The 12944-nt window shown below is 60.0% G+C and overlaps 1 protein-coding gene across 1 annotated transcript in view; it reads right to left on the bottom strand.

Moving 5' to 3' along the window:
- Positions 1-12944, bottom strand: part of HMCN2 (hemicentin 2) — a 36984-nt gene that overhangs the window by 6945 nt on the left and 17095 nt on the right. Inside the window, exons 32-61 of the mRNA XM_074556338.1 lie at positions 12755-12922; positions 12264-12377; positions 12009-12151; positions 11259-11409; positions 10798-11016; positions 9794-9907; positions 9538-9728; positions 9250-9346; positions 8852-9013; positions 8361-8474; positions 8123-8254; positions 7522-7659; positions 7270-7429; positions 6854-6978; positions 6586-6772; positions 6362-6459; positions 5452-5724; positions 5163-5353; positions 5006-5087; positions 4653-4780; positions 4401-4536; positions 4060-4207; positions 3689-3816; positions 3449-3605; positions 3239-3360; positions 2463-2627; positions 1983-2090; positions 1772-1906; positions 1377-1511; positions 222-406 (exon numbers count right to left, since the gene is read on the bottom strand). Of these exons, the coding sequence (XP_074412439.1) occupies positions 222-406; positions 1377-1511; positions 1772-1906; positions 1983-2090; positions 2463-2627; positions 3239-3360; positions 3449-3605; positions 3689-3816; positions 4060-4207; positions 4401-4536; positions 4653-4780; positions 5006-5087; positions 5163-5353; positions 5452-5724; positions 6362-6459; positions 6586-6772; positions 6854-6978; positions 7270-7429; positions 7522-7659; positions 8123-8254; positions 8361-8474; positions 8852-9013; positions 9250-9346; positions 9538-9728; positions 9794-9907; positions 10798-11016; positions 11259-11409; positions 12009-12151; positions 12264-12377; positions 12755-12922 (4406 nt within the window). The remainder of the gene's footprint in view (positions 1-221; positions 407-1376; positions 1512-1771; positions 1907-1982; positions 2091-2462; positions 2628-3238; positions 3361-3448; positions 3606-3688; positions 3817-4059; positions 4208-4400; positions 4537-4652; positions 4781-5005; positions 5088-5162; positions 5354-5451; positions 5725-6361; positions 6460-6585; positions 6773-6853; positions 6979-7269; positions 7430-7521; positions 7660-8122; positions 8255-8360; positions 8475-8851; positions 9014-9249; positions 9347-9537; positions 9729-9793; positions 9908-10797; positions 11017-11258; positions 11410-12008; positions 12152-12263; positions 12378-12754; positions 12923-12944) is intronic.

Below are 12944 nucleotides of genomic sequence, written 5' to 3'. Positions count from 1 at the left end.
CAGCTCTGCTGGTTCTTGTGCACCTAAAAAGTCACAGTTTGGACAGAACCACTTTTCCCAGCCCACATTAACAACCTCACACTGCCCCAACCCTCAGTTTGCAGCACAGGATTGCACAGGGCTCTCCCTCTACCAGATGTATCCACAATCAGCCAAAAGCTCTTCAGCAGCAGAAGCCGCCTGTCCCTCATCACTCCAACCTCTCAGCAGCCGGTGCTCACCTGGACATCCCGGAGCAGCAGCTCCCCGGAGGGCAGGACCGTGGCCCTCCCGCCCCGCAGCAGCGCTCCCTCCCGGCTCCAGGACACGCGGGGCTCGGGGACACCGCGGGCGGCGCAGGGCAGCAGCACCTCCAGCCCCTGCAGCACCTCCAGCTCCAGGGGGCCCGCAGCGATGGTGGGGGGCACTGCGTGGGACAGAATGGCAGGGAGAGCAATGGTGGGGGGCACTGGATGGGGCAGAATGGCAGGGACAGCAATGGTGGGGGGCACTGGATGGGGCAGAATGGCAGGGACAGCAATGGTGGGGGCACTGGATGGGGCAGAATGGCAGGGAGAGCAATGGTGGGGGCACTGGATGGGGCAGAATGGCAGGGAGAGCAATGGTGGGGGCACTGGATGGGGCAGAATGGCAGGGACAGTAATGGTGGGGGCACTGGGTGGGACAGAAAAGCAGGGACAGCAATGGTGGGGGGCACTGGATGGGGCAGAATGGCAGGGACAGCAGCGATGGGGGGCACTGGATGAGGCAGAAGGGCAGGGGCAGCAATGATGGGGGGCACTAGATGGGGCAGCAATGGTGAAGGGCACTGGAAGGGGCAGAATGGCAGGGACAGCAATGGTGGGGGGCACTGGATGGGGCAGAATGGCAGGGACAGCAATGGTGGGGGCACTGGATGGGGCAGAATGGCAGGGACAGCAATGGTGGGGGCACTGGATGGGGCAGAAAAGTGGGGACAGTAATGATGGGGGGCACTGTATGGAGCAGAAGGGCAGGGACAGCAATGGTGGGGGGCACTGCTGTCCCCACTTTTCTGCCCCATCCAGTGCCCCCCACCATTGCTGTCCCCACTTTTCTGCCCCATCCAATGATGGGGGGCACTGGATGGGGCAGAAGGGCATGGACAGCAATGGTGGGGGCACTGGGTGGGACACAAAAGTGGGGACAGCAATGGTGGGGTCACTGCATGGGGCAGAAGGGCACGGACAGCAATGATGGGGGCACTGGATAGGACAGAAGGGCAGGGACTTGCTCACAGCTTGGCAGCCCCGTTTTGCTGTGGGGTGCTGGGGAGGGGCTGAGCAGAGAGGGAAGCACCGGGGCTGGGGAGGGGCCGAGCAGAGCAGGCAGCACCGGGGCTCTGATGGCCGCTGTACCTTGCACAATGAGCCGGGTCCTCCCCGCAGCGGTGCCCGAGGGGTTCCGGGCCATGCACAGGTAGGTGCCGGCGTCCTCTGGGGCTGCTCGGAGGAGCCGGAGCTGCCCTCTGGGGAGCACCTTCAGCCCAGAGCCTGGCAGAAACGAGGGACAGGATGGGGCAGCACAGCTCAGCCAGGGCACACATGGATGATGTGCAGGGACTGCTTCCCCCACAGAGGTGCCTCTTCCCAAGGAGTCTCCATGGAACAGCTCCAGCGGCCACCACACCCACCAAGGACAGCAGCCGGCAGGACCCATGCACAGTGACAAACCCCTGGCACATCAGTCTCCCCCCAGGTAAAGGCTGGCAGGTGATGTGGGCTCTGCCAGCCCCCAGCTCACTTCTGCTCACCTCCAGCGATGCCAACACCATCCTTTTGCCAGGTGACCTCCGGCCGGGGGATGCCTGTGGCCTCGCAGGACAGCACCACGCTGGCATTGACCATCACCATCACCATGCCGGGCAGGGGCTTCAAGGCAGGAGGCTCTGTGGAGGCAGGGAAGTGCCACTTCGGGCAGAGGGCTCAGGACCCTCAGCAGCAGCAGCCCGGGGCTGTGTTTACCGTGCACCGTGAGCCAGAGGTGCTTGCGGGCCGTGCCCGCGGCGCTCTGGGCCGTGCAGGTGTAGCGGCCGGAATGTGTAGGCAGCGCCTGCCGGATCTCCAGGGCTCCTGCAAAACAGCAGCAGGAGAGGGGAGGTGGCAGCAGGGCTGGCAGGGACCCCTGTCCCCCTCGGGCTGTGCTGCCCCATGCTAAACTGTCGCTATAGGACGTGAAACAACACAAGCGCACACCGCTGTTCTCAAGGTAAATAAAAAGCGAAGTTCATTTTCTGACTCTAACATTTATAGTTTTCTAAGAGTGACAGCAGATTGGAGGGTGACAGTGCCACCTCTCCAATGACACTGGACAAACTAACAGTCTATCAACTTTCTTTTCCTTCATAAAGGAATGCAAAACAATGAGTTATTTACAGAAAGTGTCACTACAAGAATGTCAACATCAGAAGGCTTAGAAAAATCTTAACTAGGATGACACTGTACCTCGGGGCAGGACGCGGTACCCCCCTCCTCTGGTGCCCAGCTGAGCGCCCCCCTTGCTCCAGGACACTGTGGGCGGAGGCACACCCGAAGCATAGCAGGTGAGGACAGCAGGGGACAACCGGGTGACAACGACATCTGTGAGGTCATCAGCGATGCTGGGGGGCACTGCAGAAAGGAGGGAGGGAGGTTGTCACAGACATCTTTTATGAAAAATCCTTCCCTTAAGATTTTTCTCCTGAGAAGCCTCAAGAACAAAATGTAAACGATAGTTGTCTGCTGCTGTGGAATGCAAAAGGTGGATCTGTGATTGGTCTCATGTGGTTGTTTCTAATTAATGGCCAATCACAGTCAGCTGGCTCAGACTCTGTCTGAGACAGAAGATTTTGTTATCATTCTTTCTTTTTCTATTCTTAGCTAGTCTTCTGATGAAATCCTTTCTGCTATTCTTTTAGTATAGTTTTAATATACTATATATCATAAAATAATAAATCAAGCCTTCTGAAACATGGAGTCAGATCCTTGTCTCTTCTCTCATCCTGAGACCCCTGTGAACACGGTCACAGGAGGTGGGCAGGGCTGCATGGTAAATGTTGAAGAGGATTCTGTCCCTGTTCTTATGGACATGAGTATTTCTCTTTCCCTCTTGTCCACCCCCAAGCCCAGCTCCTGGGTGGGCACCCACCCAGTGTGGGGCTGGAGCACACCCATGCCACAGCCAAGGTGGTGACAGACCCTGGGAAAGACTCTCAGCAAGACCCCCAGCCCCAGGAGCTCACCATGCACAGACACGAGGAAAGCCTTTCGAGCCTCCCCAGCAGCGTTGGTGGCGATGCACTCAAACCTGCCCTCATCCCTGGGAGTGGGGCTGGAGATGAGCAGCGACCCCAAGGACTGCAAACTGTGAGGGCAGAGCACACATCAGCATCACCCCTGTACCCCAGGGAGCAGCAGGAGGGGCAAACCCCACCCTAGAGGTGTACAGGTACCTGTAGGTGCCGGGTGGGAGGTGCAGGCTCAGGGGATGGCCATCCTTCTCCCACCTGACGTGGGGCTCAGGGGACCCCCAGGCATCACAGCCCAGCGTGGCTGGCTGCTGAGCCAGCAGGGTGAGGTTGGAGGGCCCAGGTGTGATGGCAGGAGGGACTGTGGGAGGGCATGGCAGCCATGAGCAGCGCTGGGTTGCAGGAGGGGGAGCCCAGGGAGATCCATCTGCCTCTCCTGCTCACCCAGCACGTGCAGGTCCAGGCCACGCCGGTCAGAGCCAGCAGGGCTGGATGCCATGCAGAGGTAATGGCCCAAATCCTGGGCCTGGACAGGGTCAATTTGCAGGGAGCCACCTGGCAGGAGCTGCAATCTGAGGAGGGAGAGCAAGTGAACCCTGAGAGGGCTCTGCATGGCCAGGCTGCATCACACAGGGAGCAGGGGCAGGGAAGGTGACAAGTGCCACTGCAGCCACACACAGCTCTTGCCCTAAGCTGGTGTGAGGACAGAGCACAGCAAGTCACAACGTGACTGGCACACTAATCACCTATTGCTGTGGAGGGTGGCACGACCTGAGAGCCAGCTCTTGGTGCCACCAACCCACAGAGGCTCATACCTGTCACTCCCAGGCAGGGGCAGGAGCTGGCCGTCCTTGCGCCACGTCACCCGGGGCACGGGCCACCCCTGTGCCCGGCAGGGCAGCACGGCCGAGGTGTTCAGCAGCACCTTCACCTCCTGGGGGCCCTCCTGGATCTCGGGGGCCACTGTGGCAGCACCCAGAGACAGCACCGAGAGTGTGGGACAAGGCTGGGGGAGGGAGGGAGCCAGCACAGAGCAGCCCTGAGGGCTGATGGTGTCCAGCCCTGCCACCCCTTCACCAGACCATAAGACAACCCTATAACATCCCACATCCTGGATTTAACTCGGCAGGGAAAGGCAGGGAAAGGCAGCACTCACCCTGAACCCGCACCCGGCCACGTGGGTCGCTGGCCCCAGGGGTGGCCCTGCAGCTGTACTCGCCACCATCTGCAGCTGCCACCTCCAGGACCTGCAGGAAACGCCCCTGGGCCAGGAGCTGCCTGCGAGCATCCTCCTAAAACCACCAGGAGCCCATGAGCAGGGACCCAGCATCACCCCCAGCACAGCCCCGTGCTGCTGGTGACGGTAGCCAGGCACTGACTGTGACTGTCCCTGTCCCCTCACAGGTACCTGCAACACGGAGCCCTCCCGGTGCCACTCGATGCTGGGGTGGGGCTCAGCACCCTCTGGGCACTCCAGGAGGAGCTGCCCCCCTGGCACAGCCGTGATGATGGGGATGACCTCGGTGCTGTGGGGTGCTGTGGGACATGGCCCAAGGGGGGTCAGGGTGGGCTGGGCACCCCCATCCCTGTCCCCATCAGTCATGCACAGGCCCCCACTCTGCAGAACCAGCACTGGGCTCCAGATCCCTCTTTTGGAGCCCACACCAATCCCAAAAAAGGAGGTTCTGCTCTCTGGTCCCCCAGGGGTTGGAGCATCCTGCAGCCCCCTCTGCTCCTCGCTGCTCTGAGGGATCACACTACCTTGGATGCTGACATGGAAGCTCCTGCTGTCCTCCCCTGCAGGGCTGGTGGCCAGGCAGGTGTACAAGCCAGCATCAGCCACCTACAAAGCCAGGAGAGGGGAAAATTGAGGCACAAAACCAAAATCCAGGCAGGGATAAAAAAGTGGAACTCCTACCTCAGTGCTGTCAATATGGAGCATGCTCTCATTTCCCGTCACGAGCGAGGGCCCTGCCAGCAGCTGTCCATCCTTCTCCCAGGTGACACTGGGCATGGGGACACCTGTCACCACACACCTGAGCCCTAGAGGGGTGCCCACAGCGATGGATATCTCAGTGGGATGGGACCCAGCCTCGACATGGGGTGGCTCTGCAAAGCACACAGCAAGGCAGGAGGGCTCATCCTCTCATTGCTCCCAAAAAACTGGCTAAGCTGCCCTTCCCAAATCCCAGAGGGATGACACACACCCATCACCACGAGGTGGAAGGCTTTGCTGACCTCCCCCACTTCATTCACCACCAGGCAGGAGTAAATGCCTGCATCAGCTGGTGCCACAGCCACCAGGCTCAGCTGTGGGCCCCCGGGCACCTGGGCCCTCTGCTGCCCCAGGGGCTCCCCGTTCTTCAGCCAGGTCACTGTCGGTGCTGGGGACCCGGTGGCTTTGCAGGTGAAGGTGACATCAGAGCCCTGGGCCACCATCTGCTCCTCGCTGCTCTCGGGGCTCTCCAGGACAGGGGGCACTGGAGAGAAAAGGCAGAGAAACCCCGGACACTCCCTGCTGTCCTGTATGTCACAGACATCTTTTATCATAAATCTTTTCCTTAGGATTTTTTCTCCTGAGAAGCTGAGAGGCCTCAGGAACAAAATGCAAACAATGCTTATCTGCTGCTGTGGAATGCAACAGGTGCATCTGTGATTGGCCCATGTTGGGTGTTTCTAATTAATGGCCAATCACAGTCAGATGGCTCAGACTCTCTGTCTGAGACACAAGCCTTTGTTATTCATTCTTTCTTTTTCTATTCTTAGCCAGCCTTCAGATGAAATCCTTCTTTCTATTCTTTTAGTATAGTTTTAATATAATATATATCACAAAATAATAAATCAAGCCTTCTGAAACATGGAGTCAGATCCTCATCTCTTCCCTCATCCTTGCACCCCTGTGAACAGGGTCACATCCTGCGAGCAGCCACAGGCGGCTCAGCCCTCCTGCAGGAGGCTCTGGGGCTGCTCCCAGGCTGGTCCTGCTTTGTTCCCACCCCAGCAGCGGAGGAATGGCTCAGGATTACTCGGGGATGGGTGCAGCGCACAGAGTGTGCTCTGCCAAAACAAGCAGTGCCCAGGTGCCCGTGCCGTGCCCTCCCAGCCCCTGCCCCGTACCCTGGATCTGCAGGACGAAGCTGCGATCGGCCACTCCCGCCCGGCTGGAGACAACGCAGGTGTAGAGTCCAGCATCGGAGAGCTGAGCCTGGGAGATCCTAACGCGGGGTGGGACACGGGGATGGGGAGGGGACATCAGCTCCGGGTGAGCCCCTGCTCCCCAGGGTGACACCTTAGGGTACACCAGCCCCAGAGCCTGACCATGGCTGCAGGGTCCTTCTCACCGGAGGAGGTGGCCAGCCGAGAGCAGGGTGACACGAGGGGACAGGCGGAGGGGCAGCCCGTCCTTCAGCCAGCTCACATGCAGGGGAGGGGACCCCCGTGCCCAGCACGGCAGCGTCACCGCGGCCGACAGGACAGCGCGGGCAACCTCGGGCTCCTCCTCGGCGCCTCTCTCGATGGTGGGAGGGACTGGGGAGGGGACACGGGGGCTGCTGGGGCTGTCGGGGCGGGCTGGCCCCGGCGCTCCCCGCAGCTCCCAGCCCTGCTCACCCAGCACGTTCAGCGTGTGCAGCCGCGCGTCCTCGCCCAGGCTGTTCCGGGCCAGGCACGTGTAAGCCCCGGAGTCGGCGGCTCGCAGCCCCTCCAGGAGCAGGGCGCTGCCATCCGGGGTCACCCTGCGTCGGGAGGGCGGGACAGTGACCCGTGTGCCCATCCCATGGGGCACAGGCGCTCTGTTGTGCCAAGGATGAGGATTCTGGGCACACTGCAAGGTCAGGGTGTCCACTGGGACTCTGCCAGGGTGACAGTGGCCATCCAAGGCTACCAGGTTTACCCCAGGATGACATTCTCCCAGCAAAGAGCTGGGATGAGCACATCCAACAGAAAGGAGCACAGCTCACCGTGCCTTGCCCAGCAATTTTGTATGTGGGACCACTGGGCCCCTGGAATGTCCCCCCCAGACTCACCGGGCGTGTGAGGGGGGCTGCAACCCCAGGGGCCGCCCGTCCTTCAGCCAGGAGATGTGGGGAGTGGGCTGCCCCTGTGCCCGGCACTCCAGCCTCACCCCGCTGCCCTCCAGCACGCTGTGCTCGCTGGGGTCCCCTGCACTGCTGATCCGGGGGGGCGCTGCACGAGAGAGAGGGAGGCTGAGGAGGAGCAGGGGAGGAAGGCTCAGCTCTGAGCTCCACAGGGAGCAGGCTGCCTCGGGGAAGCCCTACCTCGCACCAGCACCACGAAGTCCTTGCGTGTCTCGGCCCCCTGTGCCAGGCAGGTGTACCGGCCCTGGTGGAAGGGCTGCAGAGGGCTGAGCAGGAGCTGGGCCCCCCCGGACACCAAACCCTGCTCTGGGCTCATCTCTGCAAAGAGACAGGGTTAAGCAGTGCTACTCCACTCAGCCCTCCCCAGGATCAATGTCAAGCTTTCCCCTTTTTCCCCAGACCCAGGTTTGGGGACACTGTTAAAGCCAAGCAGGGTTTCTGCAGAGCTCACTGCTGGAGCTTTACAGGAGAAAAGAGCCACTGGTTTGGGGGCAAACCCCTGTCCCAGCAAGCACCCCAAGGGCTGGTACCCAGAGAGTTCACCCCCTGCATATTCCTCCCTCATCCCCCATCCCATGGCTTTGAGCCTCAGGAATGAACCTGGGATCTCTAAAAAGCTTGCAGGGAACAGGCCAGACCCTTCATGCTCTGTCCCCTCCCTGTGCAGCCCTGAGGGTCTCTTGCAGTGGGGTTAGAAGTTGGGAAACTGAGGCAGGGCTGAGAGGGGAGCAGCAGGAGGCTGGGGGTGGCAGGCTGGCACAGCAATGCCATGCACACACACCCAGAGGGTGCCCATCCTTCAGCCAGGTGACAGAGGGCACGGCCACACCGGTGACGCGGCAGCTCAGCACCAGGGGTGTCCCCATGTCAGCCTCCAGCGTCTCCTGCTGTGGGTCCTGGGTGCCGGGGGGCTCTGAGGAGGATGAGCAGGGACAGGGGTGTGAGACAGAGCAGGGCTCACTGTCAGCTCCTCAGGGTGGGATCAGGGGATGGCTCCTGGCTGAGCCCTCACCACTCACCATGGATGGTGAGGATGAAGCTCTTCTGGTCCTGGCTGGCCACGCTCAGTGCCATGCACGTGTAGGTGCCTGAGCTGGAGAGCTGCAGGTCAGGGAGCTGCAGCACCCGAGAGTCTGGAAGGAGCAGAGAGCAGGGAGTCAGGACAGCCTGGAGCAGAACCAGGGTCCCCCAGCACCCGGCCAAGCTCCATGTAAAAGGAGTCTGGCCATGGAATTTCCAAATTTGAGGCCCAAAGCCTTGCTGTGCCCCACAGGAAAGGGCACTGAGCTCCCAGGAAGCAGCAGTGTGGAGCTCTGCAGGATGAAGCCCTTGGTGCTCTCCAAAGGGGATCACTCAGCCCTGTGTCATTAGTGCGTCATTAGTGTGTCACACAACACAAAGGCTGAGTTTGAGACTCACAGGTGGCACCCAAAAAAGGGGGATTAGGGGACCTAGAGCTTGTTATCAAGAGCTGAGGCACAGGCAATGATGCTGGCTGATCCCAACACACCTGGGGTGGCAGTGCCCTCCTCTCCAGGCCGCAGGACGTGGCCGTCCTTGTACCAGGTGATCTCTGCAGCCGGGTGGGGCTGGATGTCACACACCAGTGAGACGCTGCCATTGACAACGCCATCGACCTTCTCGGGGTCTGCAGCCACACTCCAGGGAGTTTCTGTGCCCAAAAGACAGTGCCAAAGGGGAGCCATCACCGTGGGGGCCAATGCCACCCCAGGAGGAAACACACACCGAGCCTTTGGCCTGCTCAACCTCCTCACACAGGGTGAGCGTGACCAGCACAAGGGACAGAGCCAGCCATGCAGTTCCAGAGCCACAGGGAACTCCAGTTGGTGGAGAAAGAGGAGAAGGAGGGCAGTAAATCAGTGACCCAGGGAAGAGGAGATGCCTTACCCTGCACAGAGAGGGCAAAGTGCTTCTCAGCTGAGCCGGCCGGGTTCTCAGCCACGCACGTGTAACTGCCAGCGTCACCCACCTCCAGCATTGCCACCTGCACAGGGGAACAGATCACCACTGAGGGCTGCCCCAGAGCACCACTGAGCTGGAGGGGTGCTGGGGCTCCCATGGGGACCTTGGTGAGACCAGAGCCGCCACCTTTAGGAGGAAACAATGCCCCATCCCCTCCATCCAGTGTCTCCTGGTCTCTCCCCAACATAGCCACCTGCTCAGGGCAACACCAACCTGCAGGACAGTGCCACCCTCCAGGAGCTGGTGCCGTGGGCCAGCCTCTATGGGGACATCATTCCAGAGCCAGGACACCGTGGGCTCTGGGTGCCCAGTAGCCTCACACTCAAACTGGACAGTGCCATTGATGGTGGCTGTCACCTCCTCCTCCTCCAGGTCCTCTGTGCCACCACGGATGGCCGGGGCAGCTGGAAGCAGGAGGTTATGGGGCTGCCAGGTGCCTCAGCCTGGTGTCCCCTGTCCCTGTACTCACTGAGCACCTCCAGCTCGTAGTGCAGGCGGTCCCGGCCCGCAGCGTTGGCGGCCTCGCAGGTGTACCTGCCCCTGTGCTCCTCCTGCACCGCCTGCAGCTGCAGCACCCGGCCCCCTGTGACACGGGACAGAGCACAGGGTCCGTGGGGTGTCCCCCAGCCCTGCCCTGCACAGCCCCAGGGACCCAGAGGACCCACAGTGTCAGAACTCAGTGCATCCCTCTGGGTGTCCAGAGTTGCTGAGAACCCCACCGGGGGGCTCAGAGACCCTGGCACACAGCCCAGAGCACCTGGGGATTTGATTTTGACCCCTGGAGCAAGTTACCAACTCTGTATGAGGACCTGAAAGTCACAGAAGTTTGAATGGTATAAGAATAAAATTATCACAGGGTGAAAATGTAGATTTTAGGATTTTTAGTATGGGGGTTATGGGGACAAGATGGAGGAACCTGGGGGTGTCCAGCCTTTCTTCTTCCTCTTCTTCTTGTTCTCCATTCTCTGCAGTGATGTTGGCACTTCGGGATTGGTTTAGAGTAGAAGTGCACTAACATAGGTGATAGTATTGGAAAGTAATTGTGAATATGTTATATTTAGAATAGAAGTGCACTGTCTAACACAGGTGATAGGTATTGGGAATTCAATGTAAATATGTTATAGGTAGTTTGTAGTATAAAAGGACAACACAAAGAGTGCCTGTGGCTGCCCTGCTGGGCAGATCTTGGCTGGGCAGAAAGAAAATTTTATAGATATGAATGAATAAACAACTTCAAGACTGAAAACTGAAGAGCTCTGACTCTTTCTTCAGCTGTGCAGGCCGAAACAGAGATGTCCTGCACATCTTGGGGCAGCAATGAACAACCAAAACCTGAGACCGGGGTGCTGTGTGTGGTGGCAGGAAGGGGACAGGCTCCATCCTCCTCCATGCTGTGGGTGTTCTCAACCCCCAAGGCCACAGCAGGACCACTCCCAGCCCTCAGAGTTGGGGTTCACACTCATTGCCCATTACCTTGCAGCATCAGCACCCCCAGGCCGGGGGAGAGGGGCTCCCCATCCTTGTACCAGGTGAGCTGGGGGGGTGGGATGGCACTGGTGTCGCAGTAGAGGGCAGTGGGCTGGCCAAGGACAGCCTGCCGGTGCTCGGTCACCTCCCCATCCTGGTCCTCCTCCCGATAGAAGATCTCAAGGGCTTCCCTGGGGCCTGTTTGCTGCTGGAAGATGGGGGGCACTGCGGGGACAGGCTGTGGTCAGCTGTGGGGAGCAGGGACATTGATCCCCAGGTCCATCCACAGCATCTGCCCTCACTGCAGCTCAGGAGATGTTTGTTGTTTGCCAGCGGGCTTAAATTTCTTCTCCTGCTCACCCTTCAGTGCTCCCACAAGTGGTCCTGAGAACCCCTGCCCTTGCTGAGACCCCCCTGCCCTTGCTGAGATTCCCCTGCTCTGGGTGCTGGCTCTGCCCAGGGCTCACCTTGGACGTGCACAATGAAATCCCTGTCATCTTCACCCACAGCATTGGTGGCCACACAGGTGTAGTGCCCTGAATCTGAGACACCAGCAGCTGGGATCTGGAGGACCTGCCCCTCACTGAGGATCTGGATGTGTTCAGAGCTTTCCAGAAGCTGAAGGGAAGAAAGAGAAGGGCAGGAGGAGGATTACACACTCAGGAGTGGGGCAGAGCCCAGCCACCTGTACAAAGGGTATTTTCCCACTCCATCCAGCTGGGACAGTCCCCAAACCCATCAGCTCCTCCCTGGTCACAACAGGACAGTCCCAAACCCATCAGCTCCCCTCTGGTCACAGCTGGGACAGTCCCAAACCCATCAGCTCCTCCCTGGTCACAACAGGACAGTCCCAAACCCATCAGCTCCTCCCTGGTCACAACAGGGACAGTCCCAAACCCATCAGCTCCCCCCTGGGCACAGCTGGACAGTCCCAAACCCATCAGCTCATCCCTGGGCACACCTGGACAGTCCCCAATCCCATCAGCTCATCCCTGGGCACAGCTGGACAGTCCCAAACCCAGCAGCTCCTCCCTGGGCACAGCTGGACAGTCCCCAAACCCATCAGCTCTTCCCTGGTCACAACAGGGACAGTCCCAAACCCATCAGCTCCTCCCTGGGCACAGCTGGACAGTCCCAAACCCATCAGCTCCCCCCTCGTCACCACAGGGACAGTCCCCAAACCCATCAGCTCCTCCCTGGGCACAGCTGGACCTCACCTGCTTGTCCTTGTACCAGAGGATGGTTGGCTGGGGCACAGCCCAGGTCTCACACTCCAGCACCACTGTGCTGTTCACCCTGGCTTTCACCTCTTTCACAGCAAATTCCCCCAGAGGATCGTCTCTGGCAATCCAAGGAGGAACTGGCGGGGAAAGACAAAGGGAAGCAAAGGGCAGCCAAAGGAAGCAGCGCTGGGCTGGTTGCAGTGGTGGGGTCACTGCAGGAGTTAGGAGGGATTTGGGGAGCTCCCTCACCCAGGACCTTCACAGCATAGCTCTTCACAGCCTCCCCATCCTCGCTGGCCACGATGCAGCTGTAGGTGCCCGTGTCCTCCTCCTGGGCATTCAGGATCTGCAGCCCATGGCCACCTGGGCAGAGGGGGAATCCTGAGAGGGTTCTGCTCACAGCCACGGCTCTCTCTCCCCGTGCAGCACCTAAAGGCATCTCCAGGGACCTGCTGAGCCACTGCAAGCCTGGCTGGAGGGGGCCTGATGCTCTCCTAGAGCCCAGTCCCAGGCTTATAAAAACCAGCACTGAGGAGGCTCATTATTATCAGAGGATGCAGCACTTCAAGAGCCGCATCCAGCTGATCCCTGAGCCCTCAGGTCCTGCAGGATGATGATTTCTCACCATCCCACTGTGCTGGACCCCTGCCAGACCAAGAAAAAGCCCCACACCGACTCCCCAAGAGATGCACAGCAAGGAGACACCACAGCCATGCAGAGCCAGGGGACAGCAGCAGTACCAGGGAGCAGGAGGACATTTCCAGATGCTTGGAGAGGAACCTGGTCCTTGAGCCAGGTGATGTTGGGAGATGGGTATGGTGGGGCCTCGCAGAGCAGGGAGATGGGGTTGTTGATGATCACTGTCACCTCTTCTGCAGCAGCAGCATCCTGAGCAGAGGTGGGACTGGCTGCAGAGACGTGGCTGGGTGT

Source organism: Zonotrichia albicollis, chromosome 21 (genome assembly GCF_047830755.1).
Source record: "Zonotrichia albicollis isolate bZonAlb1 chromosome 21, bZonAlb1.hap1, whole genome shotgun sequence".
NCBI classification, from domain to species: Eukaryota; Metazoa; Chordata; class Aves; order Passeriformes; family Passerellidae; genus Zonotrichia; species Zonotrichia albicollis.
Note: the sequence above shows the minus strand (reverse complement) of the source record. Positions and strands in the feature narration are given on the sequence as shown.